Genomic DNA, 12929 nt, shown 5'->3' on the forward strand with positions numbered 1-12929 from the left:
GTAAGGGTTGTGCTATGTTCTGATGATCCTAATATTATTAATTTTGGATCTGGGTCCAGTTGATTATCGATAACTTTAGAGATAATTTTAAAAATGTCCGTCCAAAGATTTTGTGTTTTTATACGTTACAAAAGTATGAGTTAAATTGGCTTCTTGAAATTGACATTTATCACAGAGAGGGGAAGTACTTGGGAAGATCCTGTTTAATTTTGTCTTCAAATAGTGTAATCTATGTAATATTTTAAATTGTATTAAGGAATGTCTAGTGTTTAACGAGCAGTGATGTATATATTGTAAACTTTCATCCCATGTGTCTTTCATTATGGGTTGAGCCAATTCATCCTCCCATGCTCATCTATATGACTCTGATGACGGAATGTCAGTATCTAAAAGGGTATTATAAATATAAGATATTAATTTATTTGTATTGGGATGTCAGTTCAGACATTCATCAAGGATTTCTGGGCCCCTAAATCTATAATCTTGCCTATTTTACATAATCTCTAAATTGTAAATATCTAAAAAAATTATTAACATGTAATTCGTACTTCTGTTGTAATTCATGAAAAGAGAGGAAAGACCCCTTTTGATAAAGGTCTCCCAACCTTTTAATTCCATGAGTTTTCCATTGAACAAATCCTCTTTCTAAGACAGAAGGGTTATTTGCAATAGGGAGGAAAAGAGATAAATTAACCAATTTTAAAGTACATTTTAATTGTTTCCAGATGCGGATAACACTATGTATAATCGGGTTTCCTCCATATGTTTTTTAATTCAAATTTATTGGAGCTAAGAGAATCAGAAGGTAAACAATCCTCCTTCTCCATCTTTAACCAATCTGGCTACTGATCAGTGTCATCCAGCCAGAAGGTCATATTTTTAATATTAACCGCCCAATAATAAAATAGAAAGTTTGGTAAAGCTAATCCACCATTAGCCTTAGACTTACATAGATGTATTTTGTTTATTCTATGGGTCTTATAATCCCAAATAAAATTAGTAATAATTGATCCATTTTTTTGGAAAAAAAATTTGGAAGATATATCGGAATTGATTGGAATAAGTATAATAGTTGTGGGAGAAATATCATCTTTATAGCATTAATTCTACCAACTAGTGAGATGGGGAGTGTTTTCCAAAATTGGATGTTTCTATGTAATTTAGTAACTAAACAAGGAAAATTTGATTTGAATAGAGAGATATATTTCCTAGTCACATAGATTCCAAGGTATTTAAACTTTTCGTAGGCGATTTTAAAAGGAAATTGCTGAAGTATAGATGGATTTTGTTCCGTTATTGGCATAATTTCGCTTTTATTCCAATTAATTCTATATCCAGAGAATGAGCCAAATGGAGTTATGAGATTTAGTAAACTCGGAATGCTAATTTTGGGGTTTGTGATATATAATAATACATCATCTGCGTATAAAGAAATGTTATTAATTGTATGTTTAGTATTGTACGCGTGGATGTCTGGGTGAGATCTGATACTCTCGGCGATTGGTACAAGTATTTTAATTGTAATTTATCCATCATATCCTGGTGGTGGCTGGTATTTCTAACTACAGTCTCTCAGCAATTGTATGTAAGCATGCAAACAAATGGTATGTGTTTGCTTGTCTTACCTGCTCAATTCCTGCACATTGTGGACATTCCACAGGACACAAGAATCGTCCATGACAAGTATAAATGGCCACACACACTGCCGCTTCACCCCTATCTCTTCCTGGCGATTTCTTTCCAACTCCAAGTTGTGATATGAAAGTTCTTTGATTAGAAAGTGGGCAGCACCTGATGGGATCACACATTCACACACATCATTACTCAACTCATATTGTTACTGTTCTCAATAATTCCAGAAGAAAAGATTGAACAAGATTTTAAGGAAAAAGTAATTTATAAAGTAATTTAATTGCACACTTAGCTCAATTCAATTTCACAGGCTATGTTTGCTAATAATTAGTTTAGTTTAGTTTAGAAAATAGGCCAGGCCAGCCAGCGATCCCTACACACACAAGGGACAATTTTACATTTACACTAAGCCAATTAATCTACAAACCTGTACGTCTTTGGAGTGTGGAAACCGGAGATCCCGGAGAAAATCCACACAGGTTATGGAGAGAACATACAAACAAGCACCAATAGTCAGGATCAAACCCGGGTCTCTGGCGCTGTAAGGCAGTAACTCTACTGCTGCACCACCGTGGGACGGCATGGTGGCGCAGCGGTATAACCATATAATAACCATATAACAATTACAGCACGGAAACAGGCCATCTCGACCCCTCTAGTCCGTGCCGAACACATAATCTCCCCTAGTCCCATATACCAGCGCTCAGACCATAACCCTCCATTCCTTTCCCATCCATATAACTATCCGGTAGAGTTGCTGCCTTACAGCAAATGCAGCGCCGGAGACCCAGGTTAGGTCCCGACTACGGGTGCTGTGTGTACAGAGTTTGTACCTACTCCCCGTGGGTTTTCTCCGAGATCTTCAGTTTCCTCCCACACTCCAAAGAAAGGAAGAGGAGGAGCCAAAGGGCTGACGGAGAGCTGAGAAGGGGAGGAGACAGCAAGGGCTACCGGAAATTGGAGGTCAAAGTTCATGCCGCTGGGATATAAACTGCCCAAGCGAAATATGAGGTGCTGTTCCTCCAATTTCCGGTGGTGCTCACTTTGGCCATGGAGGAGACACAGGACAGAAAGGTCGGATTCGGAATGGAAGGGGGAGTTGGAGTGCTGAGCCACCGGGAGATCAGGTAGGTTATTGCGGACCGAGCGGAGGTGTTCAGCGAAATGGACCGAGCGGAGGTGATCGGCGAAACGTTGAATACATTGAGTGTTTTTCAATTGGCTATTGGGGTAGGGGATGGATGGGAGAACATGGTGGAAATAATCATCTTCTTCTTCTTAGGCGGCACCTCGGGATTGAGATGACTTACTTCAAATGAATAGAAATTCTAATCTCACACCTGGTCTGGCCAATATAGGACTGGAGAGGCAGATTCCCAAAGTAAAACTGGAAATCCTAATGTGACTACAGTAACAGTAACAAAGTGGAATGATCGGTGTTTAGACAGCTGTTAATCAGTATGTCCTGGATTTACTGTAGGTCCATATCAATCTAGGAGTGACGTAGTCAGTGGTAGAAAACGTGCAGCTATCCCAACTACACTTTATTCTGTTCACCATATCGCGTTCAGACTGGAGTCGACGGGGCGTCTTGGCTGGCATGGGCAGGTCGGGCCGAAGGGCCTCTTTCCACAGTGTATGATTCTATGATTCTATTTTTCCTGTTCTTCCAGCTCAACTGTGTTTGCTCTGACAAAGTTACTTACAAAGTTACATGCAGCTACTGAGAAATCTACTTTTTTCCTGAAATGTAACTGCCCCTCCACCATAGTTGACAGAACCTTGACAGCATCCCATATTTTTCCCTGAATCACCTTCCACCCAGTAGACTCCGGATCATCCAACTTTAAGGGGATAGCACCACCTGGCACATCCCCATTCAGCATTTCAAAAAAACATTCCCTTTGTAACTCCCTGATCCACTCTTCTGTCCCAATCAAGTGCTCCCCTTCTTACAGGCTGATTATGGCACACATTAAATCCAGACTACCAAACAGCCTTGATCCCCCGCAGTTCACAACAGGGCAACGGCTGATGCCATCTCCCTGGCTCTACACTAATCCCTGGAACACCTGGACAAGAAGGACATCCATATCAAATTTCTATTCATAGACGACACTTCTGCATCGAAATACCATTATCCCAACAAGCTTATTTCCAAACTAGTGGAACTTGGAGTCAACACTTTCCTCTGCTACTGGATCCTTGACTTCCTGACCAACCGACCACAATCAGTGAGGATAGGTGACAAATCATCCTCTACAATAATCCTCAACGCTGGTGCCCCACAGAGATGTCCCTCCAACTATACTCCTTATACAGTGATGACTGTGCAGCCAAATACCAAATACCAATCCAACTCAAATTACACGTTTGTAGATGGCACCACCGTAATGGGCCGGATATCAAATAATGATGAGACGGAGTACAGGAAGGAGATTGAGAACCTTGTAACCTGATTCTAAGATAACAACTCCCTCAATGTCAGCAAGACAAAGGAGATTGTGATTGACCTCAGGAAGTGAAGCTGTACACATCCCCGGTATACATTGATGGTGCCCAAGTCTAGATGGTTGAAAGCTTAATGTTCTTGGGAATAAATATCACCAGCAATTTGTCCTGCACCAGCCACATCAACACCTTCACTTCTTTAGCAGGCTTAGGAAGTTTGGCACCCCCCAACAACCCTCACCAACTTCTCCAGGTGTGCCGTAGAAAGCATCAGGATGCATCACAGCATGTTTTGGGAACAGCTCCTTCTAAGACCTCAAGAAATTGTAGGGAGTTGTGGACATAGCCTACACTATCACACAAACCAATCTCCCTTCCATTGACTCCATCTACACTCCATGCTGCCTCAGCAAGGCCACCAGCAATATCAGGGACCAGTCTCACCCTGGTCACTCCCACTTCTCCCCTCTCCCATCAGGCAAGAGGGACATAAGTTTAAAAATGCATACCTCCAGATTGAGGTACAGTTTCTTCCCAGCTGTCATCAGCCAACTGAGCTATCCTCTCATCAGCTAGAGTGCAGTCCTGACCTCCCATCTATATCATTGGAGACCTTTGAACTATCTTTAATAGGACTTTATTTAGCACTAAATGTTCTACTCTTTATCCTTTATCTGTGCAAAGTGGATGGCTTGACTGTAATTATGTATAGTCTTAATTATTTTGACAGGATACAACTAAAAAGAACAATGATTAATTTCTACAGAAACAAATATTTTCAATTAGATTCCTAGAAATCTTACTTTCTACTACCCATCAGGTTTGATATGGAAAACCATGTCATGCAGGTGACAAAGGCATGTGATACTCTGTTATCAGGTCACAACATAATATTTCAGTCTGTCATCATTTTGTGATCATATATGTCACCTGAAACTCAAACAATATAACCAGTGTTTACTTGGATAAAGCTGTGTTTACTTACCGACCCCTGCTCCATTGAACATGCTTGGTAATACCAACATAATGTAGTTGGGCCAGTACTTTCGATAGAGTGGCATTTCAAACTCTTTAACCACAAGGATATGAAGGTGATTTGCACCCTCTATGGCATGGTAGAGATTCAGAAGACCATGCTCATGCCGTCCTGTAGTTGGTGTAAAGATGGGACTCTTCACTAATTTTGGATTCTGCAAAAGAAATATTTTTTAATTAAAGTAATTGCAGTTTTAGAGATACAGCGTATAAACAGGCCCTTCAGCTTGCCGAATCCACACCGACTAACAATCACCCGCACACCAGTCTTATTCTACATCCTAGGGATTATTTACAGAAGCCAATTAACTTGCAAACCAGTGTGAGAGGAAACCGGAGCATCCGGAGAAAACCCACGCAGGTCACAGAGAGAACGTGCAAACTCCGTGCAGACAGTAGCCGTTGTCATGATCGAATCCAGGTCTCTGGCGCTGCAAGGCAGCGACTCTACCGCTGCGTCACTGTGCCGCCCAGAATTTGCATCGCATTTAATTCCAGCAATGCACATCAGAAATGGGCAAGTATTCATATTAAGCCGTTGTAGTCAAATACAGCTGCTTTTCCAACGGACACTTTAAAGCCAACACTTACAAGGTTCTCTACACGCTAAGGGCAATTTACAGAGGCCAATTAACCTACAAACCCACACGTCTTTGGGATGTGGGAGGAAAACGGAACACCCGGAGGAAACCCACATGGTCACAGGGGGACTGTGCAAACTCCTCACAGGGAGCACACGATGTCAGGATTGAAGGCGTGTTTCTGGCGCTGTGAAGCAGCAGCTCTACCTGCTGCACCACTGGGCCGCCCGGCACCGTGATTGTATGTGATCAATTGATTGTAGGTGATCAATTGATTGTATGGGATCATTGATTGTATGGGATCAATTATTTGAATGGGATCAATTGATTTGAATGGGATCAATTGATTGGCTGGTTAAGAAAGAACTGCAGAGGCTGGAAAAATCAAAGGTAGACAAAAAAGCTGGAGAAGCTCAGCGGGTGAGGCAGCATCTATGGAGCGAAGGAATAGGAATAGGTTGAGACCCTTCTTCAGACTGATGTTGGGGGGGGCAGGAAAAAGAAAGGAAGAGGCAGAAACAGTAGGCTGTGGGAGCTGCGAAGGGGAGGGGAAGGAAGGAGAAAGCAAGGACTACCTGAAATTGGAGAAGTCAATATTCATACCGCTGGGTATGAACTACCCAAGCAAAATATGAGGTGCTGTTCCTCCAATTTGCGGTCGGACTCACTCTGGCCATGGAGGAGGCCCAAGCCAGAAAGGTCGGATTCGGAATGGGAGGGGGAGTTGATTGTATGGGATCAATTTTAAAATCCTTCCTCTTCTGCAAAGCCAATAAGAAGTTATTCCCACCCTCTGCCCATATACCCATTCCCATCCTCTGCCAACATATCTGAATAAAGATGGCTGTTTGCCTGTGGCAGTGTGCTCCATGCACTTACCACCCTCTGGGTAACAAACTTGCCTCACAATCTCCTTTAAACGTTGGCCCTCTCACCTTAAAGTAATGCCCTCCAGTATTTGAATTTACATCCTGGGAAAAAGGTTCCACTGTCTATCCTATCTATGCCTCCCATAATTTTATATACTTCCATCAGGTCTCCCTGCAACATTCGGCATTCCAGAGAAAACTATCCAAGTCTGACCTAGCTTTCCCTGGAGCCAATACCCCATAATCCAGGCATCATTCTGGTAAACCTCCTCTGCACACTTTCCATACCCTCCACATCCTTTCTGAAATGTGGTAATCAGAACTGTGCACAATTCTCCAAATAAGGCCCAACCAAGGTCCTATAAAGTTGCATCATGACTTCCTGACTGTTACACTCAATGCCCCAACCTCTGAAAGCAAGCATTCAATATGACTTCTTTACCACTCCATCTGCTTGTGTTGCCCCTTTCAGGCAATTATGGACTTGGTCCCCAAGATCGTTTATTATCTGCTCTGAGGAAGTGGTATGGTGCCAAAGAAAAGCAGTAGGGCCAGGTCAATCCTAACCCATGAAAGATCCAATCTCATGTCTATGATGGCCAGTTATGTTACCCTACTCTAGTACAGCAATATTTTTCAAAACAACTCTATTGATTGAAAACAATTTTGAGACATCCTTCAGTCAGGAAATGCATTGTATGCTTGGAGGTTCTTTCCTTCATAACAGAAATGGTTTAATTTCTATTAAAATAAAATAACATTGGCGCTAAATTATGTCCTTAAGGATTTCCTTCAGTTGCTGACCTTATCTGTGACAAGAGGTAGACGCATGCTCTCCAGATGTTTACCCTGCTGGCTGAAGATAAAATACTGCTCCTTTGACTTTGGAATAATAAAGTGAAGCTGAACTTCCTCTCCCAGCATGGAGGAAGAAAATGTAAATGCATGTAGTGTGGAATCAGACACCTGAAACACAATTAGAACATGGTTCAATCTCCTCAATTAGATTTTGTATTCAGATTAACAATAGAAATAATCCTGGATATCATTACAATCAAATGTTATGCAAATTCATTATATGCCACCTGCACTACATTACATTAGGTGATCTACAATATTAATTGGAAAAAATCAAGGAAAATAAATCAGGATTAAAGAAAATTTAAACTGGTAAAAGCATAAGTGTAGTTTAGTTTGGAGCGCGGAAACAAGCACTTCGTCCCACAAAGTCCGTGCCAACCAGCGATTCCCCGTACACTAACACTATACATAAAATAATGTGGTAACAATGACTTAACATGGGTTGCATCAGCAAATCCAACAGAAAGAAGCAGGAAGCATCAGAAGCAAGACAAGATCGACCAGTGTAGGCTTAGAAACCTTGCAGTTGATGTTATTTTCTTAATCAAAGAGGGAAGTGAAGACAGAAAGGTTCAGCAGCCCATAAAGCATTTCACAGACAATGGTAAATCAGGTCAGTGACCTCTGCTTTGAAGGGATCCTACTGAAATGGAACCGATTGTCATGTTATTATTGATAATAGCAAAAAGATTCAGTCAATTGCCTATTTGTCAGTAAAGCATATCTAATGGAGATGGTGGAAGTACATACATCACACAAATGGTGGTGATATATTTGTCTGAAAGTCAATTTTTGACAGGATTCAAAGTGCGACCTTATAATTTCTCCATAATCATATGCATTTATGATTAGAAGGATGATTTTAAAATAGCACAAATTATAAGACAAGTTAGTATGAGTATTCTTGATCAGTAATGGTGTTTCTTGAGTGGTACGGGTGTCAAAGATTATGGGGAGAAGGCATGAGAATGGGGCTGAGAAGGAAAGATAGATCAGACATGATCGAATGGCGGAGTAGACTATGGGCCAAATGACCCAATTCTGCTTCAACGTCTTTGAACTTATGAAGTTAATATTAAGAGGTGATAATGAACTTCACCCATTTAGAAAGATGGTGATGTTTCTGTTACACATGTGAGAGAGCTTGGTGATACATTGGCATCGGTAAAGCCCTGAGACTTATCAATCATACAGACTATGGAAAATAGGAAAATAAACATTAGAAAATGTACATTTCATCTATTAAATAAAATAATTACATATCGTTGCACGATCAATTGACAATAATCTATATATATGTATATTAATTATATAGAAATAAGCATACCAAAGAGAATATAGTTATTTGATTCTGACCTGTGTGGCTGGGTTGAAGTCAATGTAGTTGTGGCAGTGCTCACAATGATGGAATGTGTTGTATGCAGCATATTTAGTTAGCATTATCGAGACTGTCTCTCGTTTTGTTGATCCTTCGATCAGGCTGCGTTTTTTACCACCTTCTGGAAAAAAAGTCTTTGGTTATCAACAATAACATATAAAACAAAACAATTTCACAAATAAAGAGTTATAGAAATGTACGGCATAGAAATTAGCCCTTCCATGACACCACTTTTCACCAATTTCCATTAATCCCATTTTCCCACACTAGGTGTGCATCTTTCTGTGCCTTACATATTCAAGTACCAAATGCTTTAAAATGTATAAGCATATTGCAGATATTGATGGGCAAGACATAGTCAAACTAGATGGAAACAGGCCTTTCAGCTGATCAAGATGCCCCATCTACACTAGACCCACCTGCCCCTATTTGGCCCATATCCCACTAAACCTTTCCTGTCCACGTGCCTGCCACGTTTCCTGTCCACGTGTCTTTTAAAAGCTGTATCACATTGTTTTTGCAAAGGTTTTACCAATGTGGAAGAAGCATAAGGCGAAAGTGAGATACCATATAACCATATATAACCATATAACAATTACAGCATGGAAACAGGCCATCTCGGCCCTTCTAATCCGTGCCGAACACTTACTCTCACCTAGTCCCATCTACCTGCACTCAGACCATAACCCTCCATTCCTTTCCCGTCCATATACCATTCCAATTTATTTTTAAATGATAAAATCGAACCTGCCTCCACCACTTTCACTGGAAGCTCATTCCACACAGCTACCACTCTCTGAGTAAAGAAGTTCCCCCTAAACTTTTATCCCTTAATTCTCAAATCATGTCCTCTTGTTTGAATCTTCCCTACTCTCAATGGAAAAAGCTTATCCACGTCAACTCTGTCTATCCCTCTCATAATTTTAAAGACCTCTATCGTCCCCCCTTAACCTTCTGCGCTCCAAAGAATAAAGACCTATCTTGTTCAACCTTTCTCTGTAACTTAGGTGCTGAAACACAGGCAACATTCTAGTAAATCTCCTCTGTACTCTCTCTATTTTGTTGACATCTTTCCTATAATTTGGCGACCAAAATTGTACACCATACTCCAGAATTGGCCTCACCAATGCCTTGTACAATTTTAACATTACATCCCAACTTCTATACTCAATGCTCTGATTTATAAAGGCCAGCACACCAAAAGCTTTCTTTACCACCCTATCTACATGAGATTCCACCTTCAGGGAACTATGCACAGTTATTCCTAGATCCCTCTGTTCAACTGCATTCCTCAATTCGCTACCATTTACTATGAACGTCCTATTTTGATTTGTCCTACCAAGATGTAGCACCTCACACTTATCAGCATTAAACTCCATCTGCCATCTTTCAGCCCACTCTTCCAAATGGCCTAAATCTCTCTGTTGACTTTGAAAATCTACTTCATTATCCACAACACCACCTATCTTAGTATCATCTGCATACTTACTAATCCAATTTACCACACCATCATCCAGATCATTGATGTATATGACAAACAACAGTGGACCCAACACAGATCCCTGAGGCACCCCACTAGTCACCGGCCTCCTACCTGACAAACAGTTATCCACCATTACTCTCTGGTATCTCCCATTCAGCCACTGTTGAATCCATCTTGCTACTCCACTATTAATACCCAACAATTGAACCTTCTTAACCAACCTTCCATGTGGAACCTTGTCAAAGGCCTTACTGAAGTCCATATAGACAACATCCACTGCTTTACCCTCATCAATTTCCCTAGTAACCTCTTCAAAAAATTCAAGAAGATTAGTCAAACATGACCTTCCAGGCACAAATCCATGTTGACTGTTCCTGTTTATCCAGATGATTATATATATATATTATCTCTAAGTATCCTTTCCATTAATTTGCCCACCACTGACGTCAAACTAACAGGTCTATAATTGCTAGGTTACTCTTAGAACCCTTTTTAAACAATGGAACATCATGCGCAGTATGCCAATCCTCCGGAACCATTCCCGTTTCTAATGACATTTGAAATATTTCTATCATAGCCCCTGCTATTTCTACACATACTTCCCTCAATGTCCTAGGGAATATCCTGTCAGGACCTGGAGACTTATCCACTTTTATATTTTAGAGTGCATTTCCTCTGCATCTATTTAATAAAGTGATCAATCCATTCACTTTGCAAGAGTTAATGATCTTGCTAAATGGCATTTCAAATGACTGGGCACTGCTTGTATGCTAGGGAACTGTTGCTCCTTCTGATTCACTGGTGGTAATGTTACTAGGCCTGGAATTCCTTTGTACTCAACTGGAAAGTGTGATAATATAAAGGAGGCAGAACCAATTTTCAATCCACACAACCCTGCATTCGAAACTAAGTGATAGAGATGCAGTTATTTGCATTCATGTGAGAGGTGTATTATGCCAGAAATGTCACGTTAAGCATCCAGCTAAACGGGCCACCACAAGCAGCTTAGGGGCTTTGTGTCCTTGTAAACACATTGGGGAGACATACACTCTTGTATAGAAGTGAATGACTCTTCTGTCTTGATAGAAGACAAAAAGGATCAATGCTTGAATTTGATCTTGACTACGGGGGCTGTCAGTATAGAGTTAGTACGTTCTCTCCGTGACCGGGTGGGTTTTCCTTGGGTAAAACAGAAATGTAATGTTGAGGCTCTATAAGGCGCTGGTTAGGCTGCATTTGGAGTACTATGAGCAAATATGGGCCCTGTATCTGAGGAAGGATGTGCTGGCTCTGGAGACGGTGCAGAGGAGGTTTACAAGAATGATTCCAGGAATGAGTGGGTCACCATATGATGAGCGTTTGACAGTACTGGGCCTCTACTCGCAGGAGTTTACATGGTTGAGGGGATACCTCACTGAAACTCATAGAATAATGAAAGGCATTGATAGGATGTTTTCATTGATGGGAGAGACTAGGACCAGAAGTCATTGCCCCAGAATTTAAGGCCTCTCTTTTAGAAAGGAGGTGAGGAGGAACTTCTTTAGTCAGAGGGTAGTTAATCTGTGGAACTCATTGCCACAGAGGGTTATGGAGGTCAAGTCAGTGGATATTTTTAAGGCAGAGAGAGACAAATTCTTGATTAGAAAGGGGTGTCAATGGTTATGGGGAGAAGGCATGATAATGGGATTAGGAGGCAGAGATCAGCCATGATTGAATAGCAGAGTAGACTCGATGGGCCAAATGGCCTAATTCTACTCATATAACTTGTGAACTTGTATTCCGGTTTCCTCCCACACTCCAAAGACGTACAGGTTTGTAGGTTAATTGGCTTTGGTAAGGATTGTGAATTGGTCCCAACGGGTAGGATAATGCTAGTGATGCGATTGCTGGTCAGTGCGGTCTCGGTGGGCCGAAGGGCCTGTTTCTGCGCTGTATCTCTAAACTAAACTAAACTAATTACTGAGATTAATCAAACCTTCCATGGATCAATAATCTTTTGTTGTAAGCCCTTTGGAACTTTTGTGAGGTTTGGGTAGAACCAAAGTCCAACTCAACTGGTGTTAGATCTTTTGGCTACTGTTATAGCTGTCAGTATTAGCCTTGTAGTGTTAGAGTAATTTGATATGAAATCAAAAAGAAAGATTGTAACTGCTAAGGTTATATTTCAATAGAATGCAGATGAAAAACAGATAACAAACAAAAGTTCTGCTCACCTAGCTTAATCTTTGGCAGCTTGGCTGAGTAGACAGCACTGATATGGCGATACTTTGGATCATGTACCGTGTAATCAAAGGTCATTTTACTGAAGAGTTCAATATCAGGCCACTGTGCATTAATACCCTGTGCATACTCATTTGAATCTTTCGTGTCTGAAACAAAAAATACAGAGTTTAGATTTAGAATTTTCTTGTATCACAAAATTATGCATTTAAGAAAGAGATGGAGTAAACAAACACAGCTAACTAAAAGCTTTATTTCAATCTCAAGGAGCATCGATGGAGCTCACACATCTATTCTGCTTTCAGGGTTCATGTTTTGGATACATTTCCAATTTTCAGAGATGCATTAGATGTTACCTTCTTACAAAAGGCACACAGCAACAGGATTTGGAACTGCACTCCACTGGCTGTTATTATGGT

At 40.9% G+C, this 12929-nt stretch overlaps 1 protein-coding gene across 9 annotated transcripts in view; it reads right to left on the reverse strand.

The window, feature by feature from the left end:
* The window catches only part of greb1l (GREB1 like retinoic acid receptor coactivator), a 254492-nt gene that overhangs the window by 21061 nt on the left and 220502 nt on the right, over window positions 1-12929 (reverse strand). For 8 of the 9 annotated variants that reach the window (XM_033019628.1, XM_033019632.1, XM_033019629.1 and 5 more), the window contains 5 exons: window positions 12504-12659; window positions 8786-8928; window positions 7373-7534; window positions 5069-5273; window positions 1626-1791 (listed from right to left, as the gene is read on the reverse strand). In XM_033019628.1, the coding sequence (XP_032875519.1) occupies window positions 1626-1791; window positions 5069-5273; window positions 7373-7534; window positions 8786-8928; window positions 12504-12659 (832 nt within the window). The remainder of the gene's footprint in view (window positions 1-1625; window positions 1792-5068; window positions 5274-7372; window positions 7535-8785; window positions 8929-12503; window positions 12660-12929) is intronic. The other variant, XM_033019625.1, reaches the window with a different exon arrangement.

The sequence above is a fragment of the Amblyraja radiata genome, chromosome 4, assembly GCF_010909765.2.
Source record: "Amblyraja radiata isolate CabotCenter1 chromosome 4, sAmbRad1.1.pri, whole genome shotgun sequence".
Taxonomy (NCBI): Eukaryota; Metazoa; Chordata; class Chondrichthyes; order Rajiformes; family Rajidae; genus Amblyraja; species Amblyraja radiata.